Source organism: Hyaena hyaena, unplaced genomic scaffold (genome assembly GCF_003009895.1).
Source record: "Hyaena hyaena isolate Hyena2069 unplaced genomic scaffold, ASM300989v1 scaffold_494, whole genome shotgun sequence".
Lineage (NCBI taxonomy): Eukaryota > Metazoa > Chordata > Mammalia > Carnivora > Hyaenidae > Hyaena > Hyaena hyaena.
In genome coordinates this window covers 684,694-698,733 of record NW_024081126.1, presented here as the reverse complement: position 1 = coordinate 698,733, position 14,040 = coordinate 684,694, and the positions used below count along the sequence as shown (strand labels likewise).

The 14,040-nt window shown below is 42.6% G+C and overlaps 1 protein-coding gene across 7 annotated transcripts in view; it reads left to right on the top strand.

Annotated features, from left to right (window-relative positions):
• NKIRAS1 (NFKB inhibitor interacting Ras like 1) overlaps window positions 1-14,040 on the top strand; it is a 40,723-nt gene that overhangs the window by 14,489 nt on the left and 12,194 nt on the right. For 5 of the 7 annotated variants that reach the window (XM_039254589.1, XM_039254587.1, XM_039254584.1 and 2 more), the window contains exons 3-4: window positions 10,327-10,568; window positions 12,610-12,717. In XM_039254589.1, coding sequence (XP_039110520.1) covers window positions 10,327-10,568; window positions 12,610-12,717 — 350 coding nt within the window. Of the gene's footprint in view, window positions 1-7,766; window positions 7,845-10,326; window positions 10,569-12,609; window positions 13,243-14,040 lie in introns of those variants that run through there. The other 2 variants (XM_039254588.1, XM_039254586.1) reach the window with 2 other exon arrangements.

Sequence of the window (14,040 nt, the reverse complement as noted above, 5' to 3'; positions counted from 1 at the left end):
TTGCACACTTAATGGTATGTGCAAAATGATCGCCAAAGGAGCCATAAGACTGAAGAAAAAGGCCAACAAGGTCAGCTTGACAAGAAATGGTTTATTAAAGGGACTAGCCGACAGAAATGTGTCTTGGCTAGCTACCAGTAGATCTATGCAACCCCACCTCCCATAAGACCTGCTTTACAGCCCTAGAGGCTAAGGAGTCCAGACTCGGAGACCACCTGGGAAGAAATGCTTGAGGATCATAGTAGTATCTCCAGAGCAGATCAAGGTCATTATGCTCCAAGTGTGTACTTTAGGATATGGTTAAACAGAACGTGGGGGTGGAGGAGGACTGTGCTTAAGAAGCCTTCAGGTCACAGAGCAGTCATCATGGCAGATTTGTCCAAGATGGTGTTAGTTTGGTTCACACATTGCGCCCCTCCATTCTGGCTCTTATAATCTCCCATGCCCACCTCTTTTGCAGTATTCCCTGAGCCATCAGAGAGGGGCTCTTGGCAGTAGGTTTCTTTATCAGACTGTGGTCACGTTGAAGACCTAAACCACAGCAGCAGACAGCAGCAGAAGAGACCTATGAAAAGGGGAGCAAACCACATATACAGCATGAATCCCATTGTAGACCATCCATGTATGTCTATGTCCATTGCAGAGAAGGGTTTTCCTTCACCAGAACAAGAGAAGCAGCAGGCTAAGGATAAAAGAGTAAATGCTTAGTAGGTACTTGTCTGGGGAGATTTTCTCCCTCTGTTGAGAAGATGTTAGTACCTTTGCCCTTTGTCAGGAGCACAGAGGTCACCTGAGGTGCAGGAGCAGGAGGGACCTATCAGACACACTGCCCAAGGGCCAAAGAATCCCGTCTGTACGTGTAAAAAGATTAAAGATGGTGCAAACAACAATGTCAGGTACCCAACTAGATAGAGTGCCTTTCAGTAACCGTGCCTGTCTGGAATATAGTTAAGTTTACTGTTTTGGCCCCAACTCCAGCAGGATCAAGGGGGACCACTTAGCTGTCTGGGACATTTCTCACACTCTGACAAGAAATAGCCTATCCGTTCTGGGGGAAGTTGCCATTCTAACCCCTGTTCAAGTGTCCCGTCTCCCAGGAGGAAGAGCTGAGCAGCCTGGAACCACAGTTGTCTCTGGGCTGCTATGAACTCAGCAACCAGCACCTCAGGCCTCATTTTCTGGATCGCACTGTTCTAGGCATGCTGGTTTTGTTTCCTAACCCTGCATATGGGGTGGTGCTACAGCTAGTCTCAGTCAAGTTTCACGAGTGTATGGCTTCTGGCAAGGCTTGTCCATCCATGTCACTGTGGTGTCTGTAAAAGAGTCGGAGTTGAGCTGTAAGAATGCCATTCTTGGTGGGCCTGGGTGGCTCCATCTGTCGAGCATCTGACTCTTGACTTCGGCCAGGTCTTGATCTTAGGGTCGTGGGTTTAAGCCTTATATTAGGCTCTGTGCCAGGCATGGAGCCTGCTTAAAAAAAAAAATGCCATTCTTCTTTTCAGTTAGCCTAGTGCCCTGTGGATTGTAGGGTAAATGAAACCACCAATGTATATTTTTATGAGCCCAGTCCTATACATATTGTCCAGTGAAATGTGTTCCCCTAGCACAATCTGTCCTTTGAGGATATCTGTACATGACACAGTTCTAGGACGTTGATGGTGGCATTTTAAAAAATGTTTATTTTTTATTTTTGAGAGAGTTCGAGTGTGGGAGGGCAGAGAGAGAGATACAAATCGGGCTCTGTGCTGGCAGCAGTGAGCCTAATGTGAGCTCTAGCTCACAAACAGTGAGATCATGACTTGAGCCAAAGTCAGACACTCAACTGACCAAGCACCCAGGCCCCCCTGATGGTGGCATTTTGATTGGTCCTTTTATAGGGAAGGGCTTACATGAGCCCAGTGGCTGTATCCACACAAGTTAGGGTGTTCTTTTTCCCTTCATTCATGGATAGACAGTTAACATAACCAGTTTGGCAGTCTGAAACCAAATGGATCACATGATGTATGTGTCTTGTGTGTGGAACTTTGCTAGGTCTCAAGTGGGAGCAGATCAGGCAGTTACTGATGGCTGCTAGGATGTCAGTATGGCAGGGGGCATGCTAGCTCCCTTCCCTGTGTTCCAACCCACCTTAGCACCGCAGTGCCCACTGTGTTTATAAACCCTTCAGGCCAGTTCTGAACTTTGTATGGAGGTAAGGCCCCTGATTTCTGCTGAGGTGTCTACCTCAGTATTCCCAGTGTGTGAGACAGGCCTATGTGCTGAGACATGGAAAACAGTATGGGAGGTGGCAGGGTCCTATTTTCCATGTATCCTTCTACAATCCGCCCCACCAATAATGGTTTCTGTAAAATTTTCCAGTCATCCCGAGCTCATTGGGCCCTTATAGACAGCCCTGCTATCCATTCAGAGGGTAAGGGGTCAAGATTCATGTATACATACCTTCCAGGCAGCTCTCGATTCAGCCTGTTGGCTGCTTTTATTATCCCCAGTCTCAAGCTAGATAGTATCAGTCTGGGGTTGGATTGTTGCTGTAGCTCAGTGACTAGGATTCCTTCTAGGGGAACATCCATGCACCACACGTCTCCAGGAATAGGTTATGTGCTGTCCTTTACGTGTGAGGGAGTCCCTTCCAGAGTTGTGACTAAAAGTTCAGCAGGGTTAACTTCCCATGCTGCCAATGCTCAACTCATCCCATTTGGCATAGTGGACACATTGAGTGTCATGGGAATACTAGGTAAAGGCATTTTTGAGGCCCGTGCTTGAGCAACTAAGAGCTTGGTCAAAGCCAGCTTGATGTGCTGCTCAATGCCAGTGGGCTTCCTTTTTTACCAGATGGTATAGAGGCTGCAGGTATTTTGTTGAGTTGGGCTAGAGGCCCTCCAATACACCAATCTGGGAACACTTGCAGTTGTTTAATGTCTTAGAGATGGGAAATTGTTGAATCTTTCCAGTCACAGAGCCGAGTATAAGGGGCCTTAGCCTGACCAAGTAGCCCCCATAACTTTACTGCTGGCCTGGGGCCTTGTACTTTTTCTGTGGATTGATGGCACATCCTTGCTTCTTCACATGAGTGTACAGACTGTTCAGATAAGACTGTAGTAGAAGTTTTCAGAGGTTAGAGCGACCTCATTGATAGAATGAAACCTTTTAACTGTGAGTGATGGTGGATATAAAGACAAATCATGAGCAGTCCTGCCATGACAGATAGTGGGGCTGTGCAAATATCCTTATGACAATACCTGGAATGCCCATAGTCAACCATCCCATGTGACTTGGGAGGTGAAGGAATATTAAAAGTGTTGGCGAGGGCGCCTGGTTGGTGCATTTGGTTAAGTGTCTGACTCTTGATCCCCGCTCAGGTCATGATCTTGCAGTTTGTGAGTTGGAGCCCAGCATCGGGCTCTGCACTGATGTGTGGAGCCTGCTTAGGATTCTGTCTTTTCCTTCTCTCTGTCCTTATCCAACTTGTGTGCACAGGCTCTCACTCCCTTTCTCCCTCTCTCTAAAAAATAAATAGGGGCACCTGGATGGCTCAGTCAATTAAGCAGTCAACTTTGGCTCAGCTCATGATCTCACAGTTCATGGGTTCAGGCCCCGTGTTGAGCTCTGTGCTAACAGCTCAGAGCGTGGAGTCTGCCTGGGATTCTGTCTCTCCCTTTCTCTGTGCTCACTCACGAGTACGCTCGTGCGCGCGTGTTCTCTCTCAAATAAACATTTAAAAATAAATAAACATAAAAAGTAAAAAAAAAAGTTTGTTGGCCAAATCCAAAACCACTTGGTAAGAGCCTACGCCATGTACTGTTCAGTAATTTGGGTAATATTAGGGACAGCAATAGGTACTTCAGGGACAACCTTACTTAGTTCTCTATAATCAGTGGTCATTCTCCAGGTGCCATCTGGTTTCTTCACAAGCCATACAGCACCATAATAGGGATTTTGTGCCAGCCTCATTATTTGTACTTTAGTGGCAGATATATCCTCCAGTCCTCCTGACAACCAGTATTGCTTTACATTGACAACCTGGGGTGGAGGTGACACAGGATCCCAAATTGCATTTCCCCTTAACACAGTTTAATTACACGAATTCAAAAGTGAAATTCTCCTACAAAGCTTTTAAAAAAAATTTTTTTTAAATGTTTTATTTATTTCTGAGAGAGACTGCGTGAGCAGGGGAGGGTCAGAGAGAGAGACACACAGAATCCAAAACAGGCTCTAGGCTCTGAGCTAGCTGTCAGCACAGAGCCCGACACGGGGCTCAAACCCACGAACTGTGAGATCATGACCTGAGCTGAAGTCGGACGCTTAGCTGACTGAGCCACCCGGGCACCCGTCTCCTACAAAGCTTTGTATTGTTTTTTACCAGGAGAATATCTATGCCTAATCTAGTCTCCAGTATCGCAGAAATGAAAAGCTCATAAAAAGCAGTTGTGCTGTTATTCTCAAGTGCACTTTTGAGCACATCACCCTTAGGCTTTTCCTTAACTATCAGTGACTGCCCAGGTCCCTGAATGACATTCTGGATTGCCATAAATTGGGGTGTATTTGGCCTTTTGCTTATCTTTTGGTGTCCAGTAAATTGTGAACTGTCCATGGGGTCTCTGGTTGCCTCGTAGGCTTTCATGTGGAAGCAGCCTTGGTCCCAACCCTGGTCTCTCAGGCAGGGGGTTCCCAGCCCTGGTAAGAAGTTGCTTGTGGCCATGCACCTGGGTGGCTCAGTCAGTTGACCTTCCAACTCGATTTTGGCTTAGGTCATGATCTCACAGTTTGTGAGTTTGAGCCTTGCATCAGGCTCCGTGCTGACAATGTGGAGCCTGCTTGGAATTCTCTCTCTCTGCCCCTCTCCCGCTAGTGTGTGTATGAATGTGCTCTCTCTCTCAAAATAAATAAATACGTAAACTTAAAAAAGTTACCCGTGGCTTAGGGGTTTTTTTTTTTTCCCCTTTTCCTCAGGAGTGGCATGGAGGTCAGTGGTCTAAATTGCTCAGCAGGAGTAAATTCCTTCCATAAAGCCACTAGAACAGCATTTGGTTGGCAGTCTTTTTTCTCAGTTTATGCCCACTGCCCATAGGTCATGACACATTTGCTCTTGGGTTACCCTAATCGTGCCTTTGTTTTAGATTAACCTTCTTATTTCTGATTGCTTTAATTACATACTTTATTTAGAATTTTTAACCCTTAGAAACCTTAGTTTCTAGTAAAAACTAAGAAGTAAGCAATTGTGAGCTGTTATACCAGCTTTCTGTAAATTTAAAATTTAAATTTAAGTTTATGATTTTATAATTTCTGGAAGCTTGTGTCATTTCAGCTTTTCAATATAGCATTAATACATCCAAGTATCTTTTAGTTTCTCTGGAATAAGCCAGAAGTAGATAAACCTGTGTTTAGTAATGTTTCAGTATTTTATTAGCAAATGATCTGGATATTTGATGAATTTAACTTAATTCATCACTTAGCAAAAAACTTTAAGGTTTCAAGGTACCAAGAAGATTTGGAAGATTTGGAAAACTAAAAAGTTTACCTAAAACTTTTTTTCCTTAAGTGTATTCATTTATTTATTTTGGGAGAGCGAGCGAGGGAGCATCAGAGACGGTGAGAGACAGAATCCCAAGCAAGCTCCATGCTGTCATTGCAGAGTCTGACACAGGGCTCAAACCCATGAACTGTGACTTCATGAGAGCCGAGATCAAAAGTTGGATACTTAACCAACTGAGCCACCCAGGAACCCCTCCCTAAAATTTTTTATCTACTCAGTCTATGTGTTCTTACCTGTGAAAATTTCATGAGACATTAGACAAAATCAACCATCATTCCGAGTCATTTTTGCTGACAAATTGCAGTAGATAAACATGAACTTAACTAGTAAATTTGATTATTTCAATTGCGTTTGATGTTGAAAACTCTTAAAGATATGCCTGTTGTAATTAAACCAGCTAAGTTAAAACTTTTTTTTTTTAAACAAATTTAGTACCATCCAGAGGTAGAAAATGCCACATAACACATACGTACAGACACATGTGAACACACACAGAGACTTTATAGCTTCTGTTTTAAAATGACTCTCATGAAATAGGTACAAAACTCATAAATGTTGGAACTAAATTTGTTTTTTTGGTAGATAGAATAAGATAAGATAACCTGTGTAGATGGCTTACCCTTTTTCCACTTACATTTGGAGAAGACACTTAAGATTTGTATGTCTGCTTATTTGTTCATTCATTCAACTCCATGCTGGGCATGGAGGCCAATTTGGGGCTTGAACTCACAACCCTGAGATCAAGACCTGAGCAGAGATCAAGAGTTGGACACTTAACTGACTGAGCCACCCAGGTGCCATAGGATTTGTATGTCCTTTTAACAGAAACCAAATTCTAATTTTGCACCAGCTTTTGACATTAAAATAAATTCATTTTAGTTTTAGCCAGCTTGACCACACATGAAATTCCTTGTCAATATTCCTTTTCACACACCTTCTACAACTTTCTACCTTCTGATTTTGTCATTTTTTTCTCTTTAAACCATCAGATGCTTTTTAGTATAAAATCACTTTTCTATTCCCCAATAAAAAAGCATCTCCATTTCTCATACCTTCTCCTACTGAAAACACATCCTACTTAACTGGCATACAGACATGTTTTCCATGAGTTCCATGGTTTAGCATCCCAGTCTGGCTTCAAATTACGGCTAAAATCTAAGGTCCCTGCATTTTATGCCCTGCAAAGCACACAAAGCGACACACTGGAGTTTTGATTTGTGTGTCCTGGATTTAGATACTATCTACCAAGTTAGAAGTCACAAGGGATGTGGATAGTCTCCTGTCCTTCTCCAGTTGTCATTATTTTCCCAGCTGCTTTATTTCCTTTCTGCTACTACCTGGGCATTTTTGGCCCCCTGAAGGGCCAACCCACCACAGCCACTGCTTGGCAGCCTTCCTTACCTCGGTGGGTCATGTGACTTTCTAATAGCTCTAATCCATTGGCATTTTTGGGGTGTCCCTGTACTCTTGCATCAGTCCACAGGCATCAAGCAAACCATTTATGCCTTCCCATGTCAGTGTGGTCAGCCACCCCAGGGTTTCCCCCAACAAAAGCTTTATTCCCTTGCCTATTTTTTTCGGTCTCTGGGCTCCTCCTAGCTGGCTTGGCAATTGTGCTGTGAAAGGGAGGTTCTGAGAATGGGACTTCCCTTCAGAAGTCCCTCTTGAGTGGCTCCAAGACAAACAGATCTCTGCAACTCCACCTTCCATAAGACTTGCTTTTACAGTCCAAAAGGCTGGGGGACCACCTTGGAAGAAATGTTTGAGAATCATAGTCCTATCTCCAGAGGAGATCCAGGTCCTTATGCCCCAACGGTGTACTTAAGCATGAAGTGTGAGGCTAAGCAAAAAGAAAGAATAGGGCAGAAGCCTGGTCTAGAAGTCTTCAGATCACAGAGCAGTCGTGGTAGACTTGTCCAAGATGGCATTAGTCTGGTTCACACAATAACGTAACATAACTTTTATATGCCCTGGGGAACCCAAAAAATTAATGAGACTGACTTTATTGTGATACGCACTTTATTTTTTTTCTTCAAATTCTTATTTTAGGTTGATTTATTTATTTATTTTGAAAAAGACAGTATGAGTTAGGGAGGGGCAGAGAGAGAAGGACACTGAGAATCCCAAAGAGGCTCCATGGTGTCATCACAAAGCCCCATGCAAAGCAGAACTCATGAAACCATGAGGTCATGACCTGAGCCGAAACCAAGACTGAGCTTAACCAACTGAGCCACCCAGGCACCCTGTGATGCTGATTTTATGGCATTGGTCTGGAATGGAACCAGCAGTATCTCCAGGATATGTCTGTGATGTATGTCTTATTGGTATAGGATGTTATCCGCATGGTTTTATTTATGGATATAGCTTATACTTAAATATGAAGATAGTTCCTGGAACCCTACCATACCTATCTTATAACCTTTCCGCTGCTCATTAACATACAAAGTATTAATCTCTCCTTAATTCCCTTATCAAGAAATGATTCTTGAATACTTGCTGTGTACACAGAATGATTCATTTCTCTCAAGGATGTCTTAGGCTATTGGAAGAGACAAAACTTGCACAAATGGAGTAAAGGAAAATGCATTTTAAAAGGATCACTCAGGCCAGGGGTGCTGGTTCATTCAGTAGAGCATTGGACTCTTGATCTCAGGATTGTGAGTTCAAGGTCCATATGGGTGTGGAGCCTACTTAAAAATAAATGATTGGGGCACCGGGGTGGCTCATTAGGTTGAGCATCCGACTTCAGCTCAGGTCATGATCTCGCAGTTCATGAGTTCAAGCCTGCATTCACTGCTGTCAGCCAGTCAGTGTAGCGTCTGCTTCAAATCCTCTGTCCCTCCCTCTCTCTGCCCCTCCCCTGCTTACGTGCACATGCTCTCTATCCTTCTCTCTCTCTCTCAAAAAAGTAAAACATTAAAAAAAAAAAAAAGAATGAATGAATGGATCACTCAGGCCAGAAGAGAACAGAAACTAGGACATCAGTTACGAAATGAGCTCATTCATTCATTCAGCAAACATTTACTAAGGGCTTTGTATGTATGTAAGTCAATTTTGTTCTGCCTCAGAGCTATAAAGACAGATTAGCCCCAGTCCTGGCTTTCAAGGAGTTTACCCTTCAGCTTTTGAGGGGACAGATAAGGATTTAAGTATAAAATGGTATTACTGGTACAAGGCACAACAGAAGCAGAAAATTGGGAAGCGGATAATCAGGAGAGGGTCCACAGAGTTGACTTTTTAGTGAAGTTTAGGAAGGATACAAGGTCTTGTACCAGGTGTTTACTGAGCTCAGTCGTGCAGGTGAAGATAAGCCAGTGGAACTGAAGGAGCCAATGGATTAAGGAGGTGTATAGGCAGTAGAACGGCTGATTTTTTTTTTTTTTTTTTAATAACTTTCACTCACTTTCCTTGGTCAGTGAGAACTCTGAAGACTGCCCAGGTGTTTGGGGATCAAGGGAAGAAAGCAAGGAGGAGGAGGAACAGATGTGGGGAGGAAAGATAAGTTTTGTTAGTTTGAAGTACTTGCATAACCTTCACATTTAAATGCCCACTAGGTATTTGGGAACTAAAGCCTGGTGCTCAGGCCCAGGCTGGACATGTTGATTTTTGAGTCTCGTAAACAGACCCTGGAAATACTGGAAGTTGTACAGAAAAAAAGGCAGCAGTTACCCCAGGTCCAGTCCTTGGCTCTGATGGAGAAGAAAATGGAGCCACTTAGTTGTTCAAGCTACTTTTAAAATCAGCATTTAAGTTCTTCAAGTTAGGTACTAGGTTCTTTGATAACAGTTACTTTTTATTTATTTTTTAAAAAAAATTTTATAGTTTATTTTTGAGACAGAGACAGAGCATGAGCAAGGAGGGGCAGAGAGAGAGGGAGACACAGAATCTGAAGCTCCAGGCTCCATGCTCTAAGCTAGCTGTCAGCACAGAGCCCGACACGGGGCTTGAACCCACAAACTGCAAGATCAAGACCTGAGCCGAAGCCGGACACTCAACCGACTGAGCCACCCAGCCGCCCCTAACAGTTACTTTTTAAAAATGCATAATTGTGGGGGCACCAGGGTGGCTCAGTCAGTTATTAAGTGTCTGACTTTGGCTCAGGTCATGATCTTGTGGTTTGTGGGTTTGAGCCCTGTGTCAGACTCTGCTGACAACTTCAGATTCTGTGTCTCCTCTTTCTCTGCCCTTCCCTTGTTCATTTTCTGTCTTTGTCTCTCAAAATTAAATGTTTAAAAAAAAGTTAACAAAGAAAGAAAAAAAGTACATAATTGCAGGGCACCTGGGTGGCTCAGTCTGTTGAGTGTCCAACTCTTGATATCAGCTCAGGTCATGATCGCAGGGTCGTGGGATTGAGTTTCTCGTCAGGCTCTGTACTGAGCATGGAGCCTGTTTGGGATTCTCTCTCTCTTTCTCTCTCTCTCTGCCCTCTCCCCAACATTCTCTTTATCTAAAGTGAAAAATACAGAATAGTTAATCCCACTGCCAAATATTTATTTCTACTTATATTTCTATACAGAAGAAATATTTTTTAATGCCACTTTGTTCATTCACTATAGCCACTACCTTTTGCTTTTAGAGAAGTTAGTAAATGGAAATATGATTCTTACATACAGTAAGTAGGGAAACTTCTTGAAAGCCAGCTAACGAAAGAACAAGAAAATACCCAACAATTGGTACTGAGTTATCCAAAAAGTAGTATTTTCTTTATTGAGGTATAATTAACTTAATATTTTATTAATTTCAGGTGTACAGTGTAATGGTTCAACATACGAGTAATTTGTTTTTAATCCCAGGAATGGAAGATTGTGAAACAATGGAAGATGTATATATGGCTTCAGTGGAAACAGATCGGGGAGTAAAGGAACAATTACATCTTTATGATACCAGGGGCTTACAGGAAGGTGTGGAGCTACCAAAGCATTATTTTTCATTTGCTGATGGCTTTGTCCTTGTGTACAGTGTGAATAACCTTGAATCCTTTCAAAGAGTGGAGCTTCTGAAGAAAGAAATTGATAAGTTTAAAGACAAAAAAGAGGTAAGTAGTTTTGTTAAACATGCTGTGAATTATATTACTATTTAAATTTTAGCATGAACATTTGGGCAGTTAAAATATTTTAATAGCATAAAATTGTATTCACAGTATCTGTAATCTTCATAGTATTTTTTCTTAGCCCAGGAAATATGGGACTGAATGAGTTCATTCAGGACCTGCATGTGACTTTGTGCTGTAGCAAGTTACCGTGTGCGAGCTGAATTTTAGTGACACTGTATCTCAAGCCCTACGCAGTTCCCTTCATATTGTTGGGGGTCACTGGTTCCTAGGGCTCTTTGTCTCATTGGCTAAATAGGATTCTTGTTTTCTGCCTTACCAAAAAAAAAAAAGATTGGATTCTATTCATTTACCATTTAGAGTAAGATCCTTACCAAGGTCTGGCCTGTGTTTATCCTTTTCATCTTTATCATTTTGTCCCTGTCACTGCACTCCAGGGGCACTGGTCTACTTTCTGTTTTCAACATAATGATTTTGTTTCTCTGTTCAGTCCCTGTCAGTTGCTGGTTCCCCTCCCTGGAACTCTTGCCTGCAGATCTTTCTCCAAGTCTTCACCCCAGAGCTCTAGGGCCTGCTGTTCCATCCTCCCAGGAAGGCATAGTCTAACCGGAGTGCAGGGAGCTCAGCTTTGAGGCAGGAACATAGCAGTGGCTTGAATGTCCTAGGTTCAAGGCTGCTCCTTTGGTACCTGCTCTAACAATTCTTACTGCTCCTCTTCTACTTTCCGTTACCTTCTTTTATCGTCTTCTTTACAGTCAAGGGTCTTAAAATTGGATAGTATCCCCCTTCCACTCCCCTCTGCGCTTTGTCTGCCTTGGGACTGCTGTGTACTGGTGGCCTGAAGCTGCATGGTGTGCAGTAAGCTTAAGTGAATGATTGATTGCCTTACATTTTGTGTAAAATGTGCCCATTGGTCCATATATTCAACAGCTTATTTAGTGCTTGCATCAGGCACTTCCCTATGATCAGGAATAATGTGAATAGAATAACAGTTCCTGTTTTCATGGAATTTAGGCTCTAGGGGTGAACTCTCACAGCTCCAGGAGTCCGTATTTTTTAAAAATATGTAATGCTGATTTCCTAAATAGCAGGTATAACTACACTGAAATTAAGACACATTTCAAACTATTACCTGTTATTTTTTAAAATTTATTTTTAATGTTTATTTTTGAGAGAGGGAGAGAGACGTGTGGGTGAGGGACAGAGAGACAGGGAAACTGACCTGAAGTGGGCTCTACATGGCCAGCAGAGAGCCCAGGGAAGGGCTCGAACTCCCCAACTGTGAGATCATGACCTGAGCAGAAGTCAAGACACTCAACGGACTGATCCACCAGGGCGCCCCTGTATTTTCGATAGTAGTATCCCCAAGTCTAGCTTCCATTCATACCTGAGTTGAGTACCACCACCTATTGTTCATTTAAATGTTTCATAGTTGGCAGGCTGTAGAGCATCTGCATTTTTAACAAAAATGCATTAAGGAAGAGATCATTAGGTCATGATCTCACAGTTTGTGGGTTCAAGCCCTGCATCGGGTTCTGTGCTGGCAGCTCAGAGTCTGGAGTCTGTTTCTGATTCTGTGTCTCCCTCTCTGCCCCTCCCCCTCTCATATTCTTTGTCTCAAAAATAAAAGCTATAAAAAACACTTTAATATCTTACTAACTTGATGATTTAAGTCACATCTGAGGATCAGTTTTTTTTTTTGTTTTTTTTTAATGTTTTATTTCTAGGAGAGAGAGAGAGACAGCGTGAGCAGGGAGGGTCAGAGAGAGAGGGAGTGACAGACTCTGAAACAGGCTCCAGGCTCTGAGCTCTGGCAGTCAGCACAGAGCCTGACGCGGGGCTCGAACCCACGAACCGCAAGATCATGACCTAAGCGAAAGTCGGACGCTTAAGCGACTAAGCCACCCAGGCGCCCCATGAGGATCAGTTTTAAAGAAGCATTCTGTTCAGTGGGAGTTTTCTTGATTTCTCTATTGCCTAGGAACTCATTTTGGCAAAGTGTAATCTCTTTTTATTTTCCTTCCAGGTAGCAATTGTTGTACTAGGAAACAAAATCGACCTTTCTGAGCAGAGACAAGTAGATGCTGAGGTGGCACAGCAGTGGGCAAGAAGTGAGAAAGTGCGACTGTGGGAGGTAACGGTTACAGATCGCAAAACTCTGATTGAACCATTCACTCTGTTAGCCAGCAAACTTTCCCAGCCTCAGAGCAAATCAAGCTTTCCTTTGCCTGGGAGGAAAAACAAAGGGAACTCTAGCTCTGAGAACTAAAAATCAGTCATGCGACAAGTGCTGGTGTGCTCGCCTTGAAGTGTTTGTGAGCAGATTTAAATTAGGCCATTTGTGTCTACCTTTGGCTTTTAGGAGACTTTTAAGGAATTCATTTAATGCACTTTAGGTTATAATTAAATTACTTGGGCTAAGTTTATTGCCCGATGTGAAGTATTTGCATTGTTAATGCTTGCGGGCTTGTCCCTGAAATCAGCACCTTTGTTATTTATACTTTTGTTGCGCTTCTGCTTCTCAGAACCGCAAACAATAAAGTTTGAGTAGGATGCAGGTATGAGTAGCTCCGCTACCCCCAACTTGTTTCAGAAGCCATTTTTCTGTGTAACTTCATGCCCACTTCTTAGTTCAAATAAAACTTTGTTTTTAAGTTCATTAATCTTCTAATGTCTAGAATTATGAAATAACATTGTTAGATTAAACAGTGAACTCTGGTGTTAAACTAAATTTTATTTTGTGGAGACCTTGTTAAATAGAACAAACCTGTCTATGATTTAGCTTTGTTCAGATTATATGGTTAGCATGACTTGATGTAGTGGGTGGTGTAAATATGCTTCAAATGTTGGCTTTTTCTTTAGAAAACTAATAAGCCCTTGAGGACAACTAAAGCTTCCATTTTCCACAAGTAATACTGTACCTTCTGCAGTCATTTTCTGGATACTTGGTCACGTGGAATAGAATGTATCATGAAAATACTGGACTGCAGGTAGTCTTCATTCAGGCCAGATGGCTGAATGTGTGCTATGGTATTCTTTGAAAATTCTGGCAGTATCCGAGTATTGGGACTAACTGTAGTTTGCAAGTTGGCAATATTGTAACTAATTTTAGAAGTAGGAAGTAAGCTATTGTTTTGACTGGGAAAGCAGCTATTTGATTTATATGTAAAATATGAGGGGCACCTGGATGGTGCGGTGGGTTGAGGGTCCAGCTCTTGATTTGGGCTCTGGTCATGAGCTCATGGTTTGTGAGTTTGAGCCCTGCATGGGGTTCCACCCTGGCAGTGCAGAGCCTCTGCTTGGAATTCCCTCTTTCCTTCTCTCTCTGCCCCTCCCATGCTCCCTTGCTCTTTTCCCTCTCAAAATAAACTAAAAAAAAAAAAGAAAAAAGAAAAAAAAAAGAAACCTTAAAAATGTAAAATATGAAATAAGCTGTTCAGCACTGTTAAGACATCCA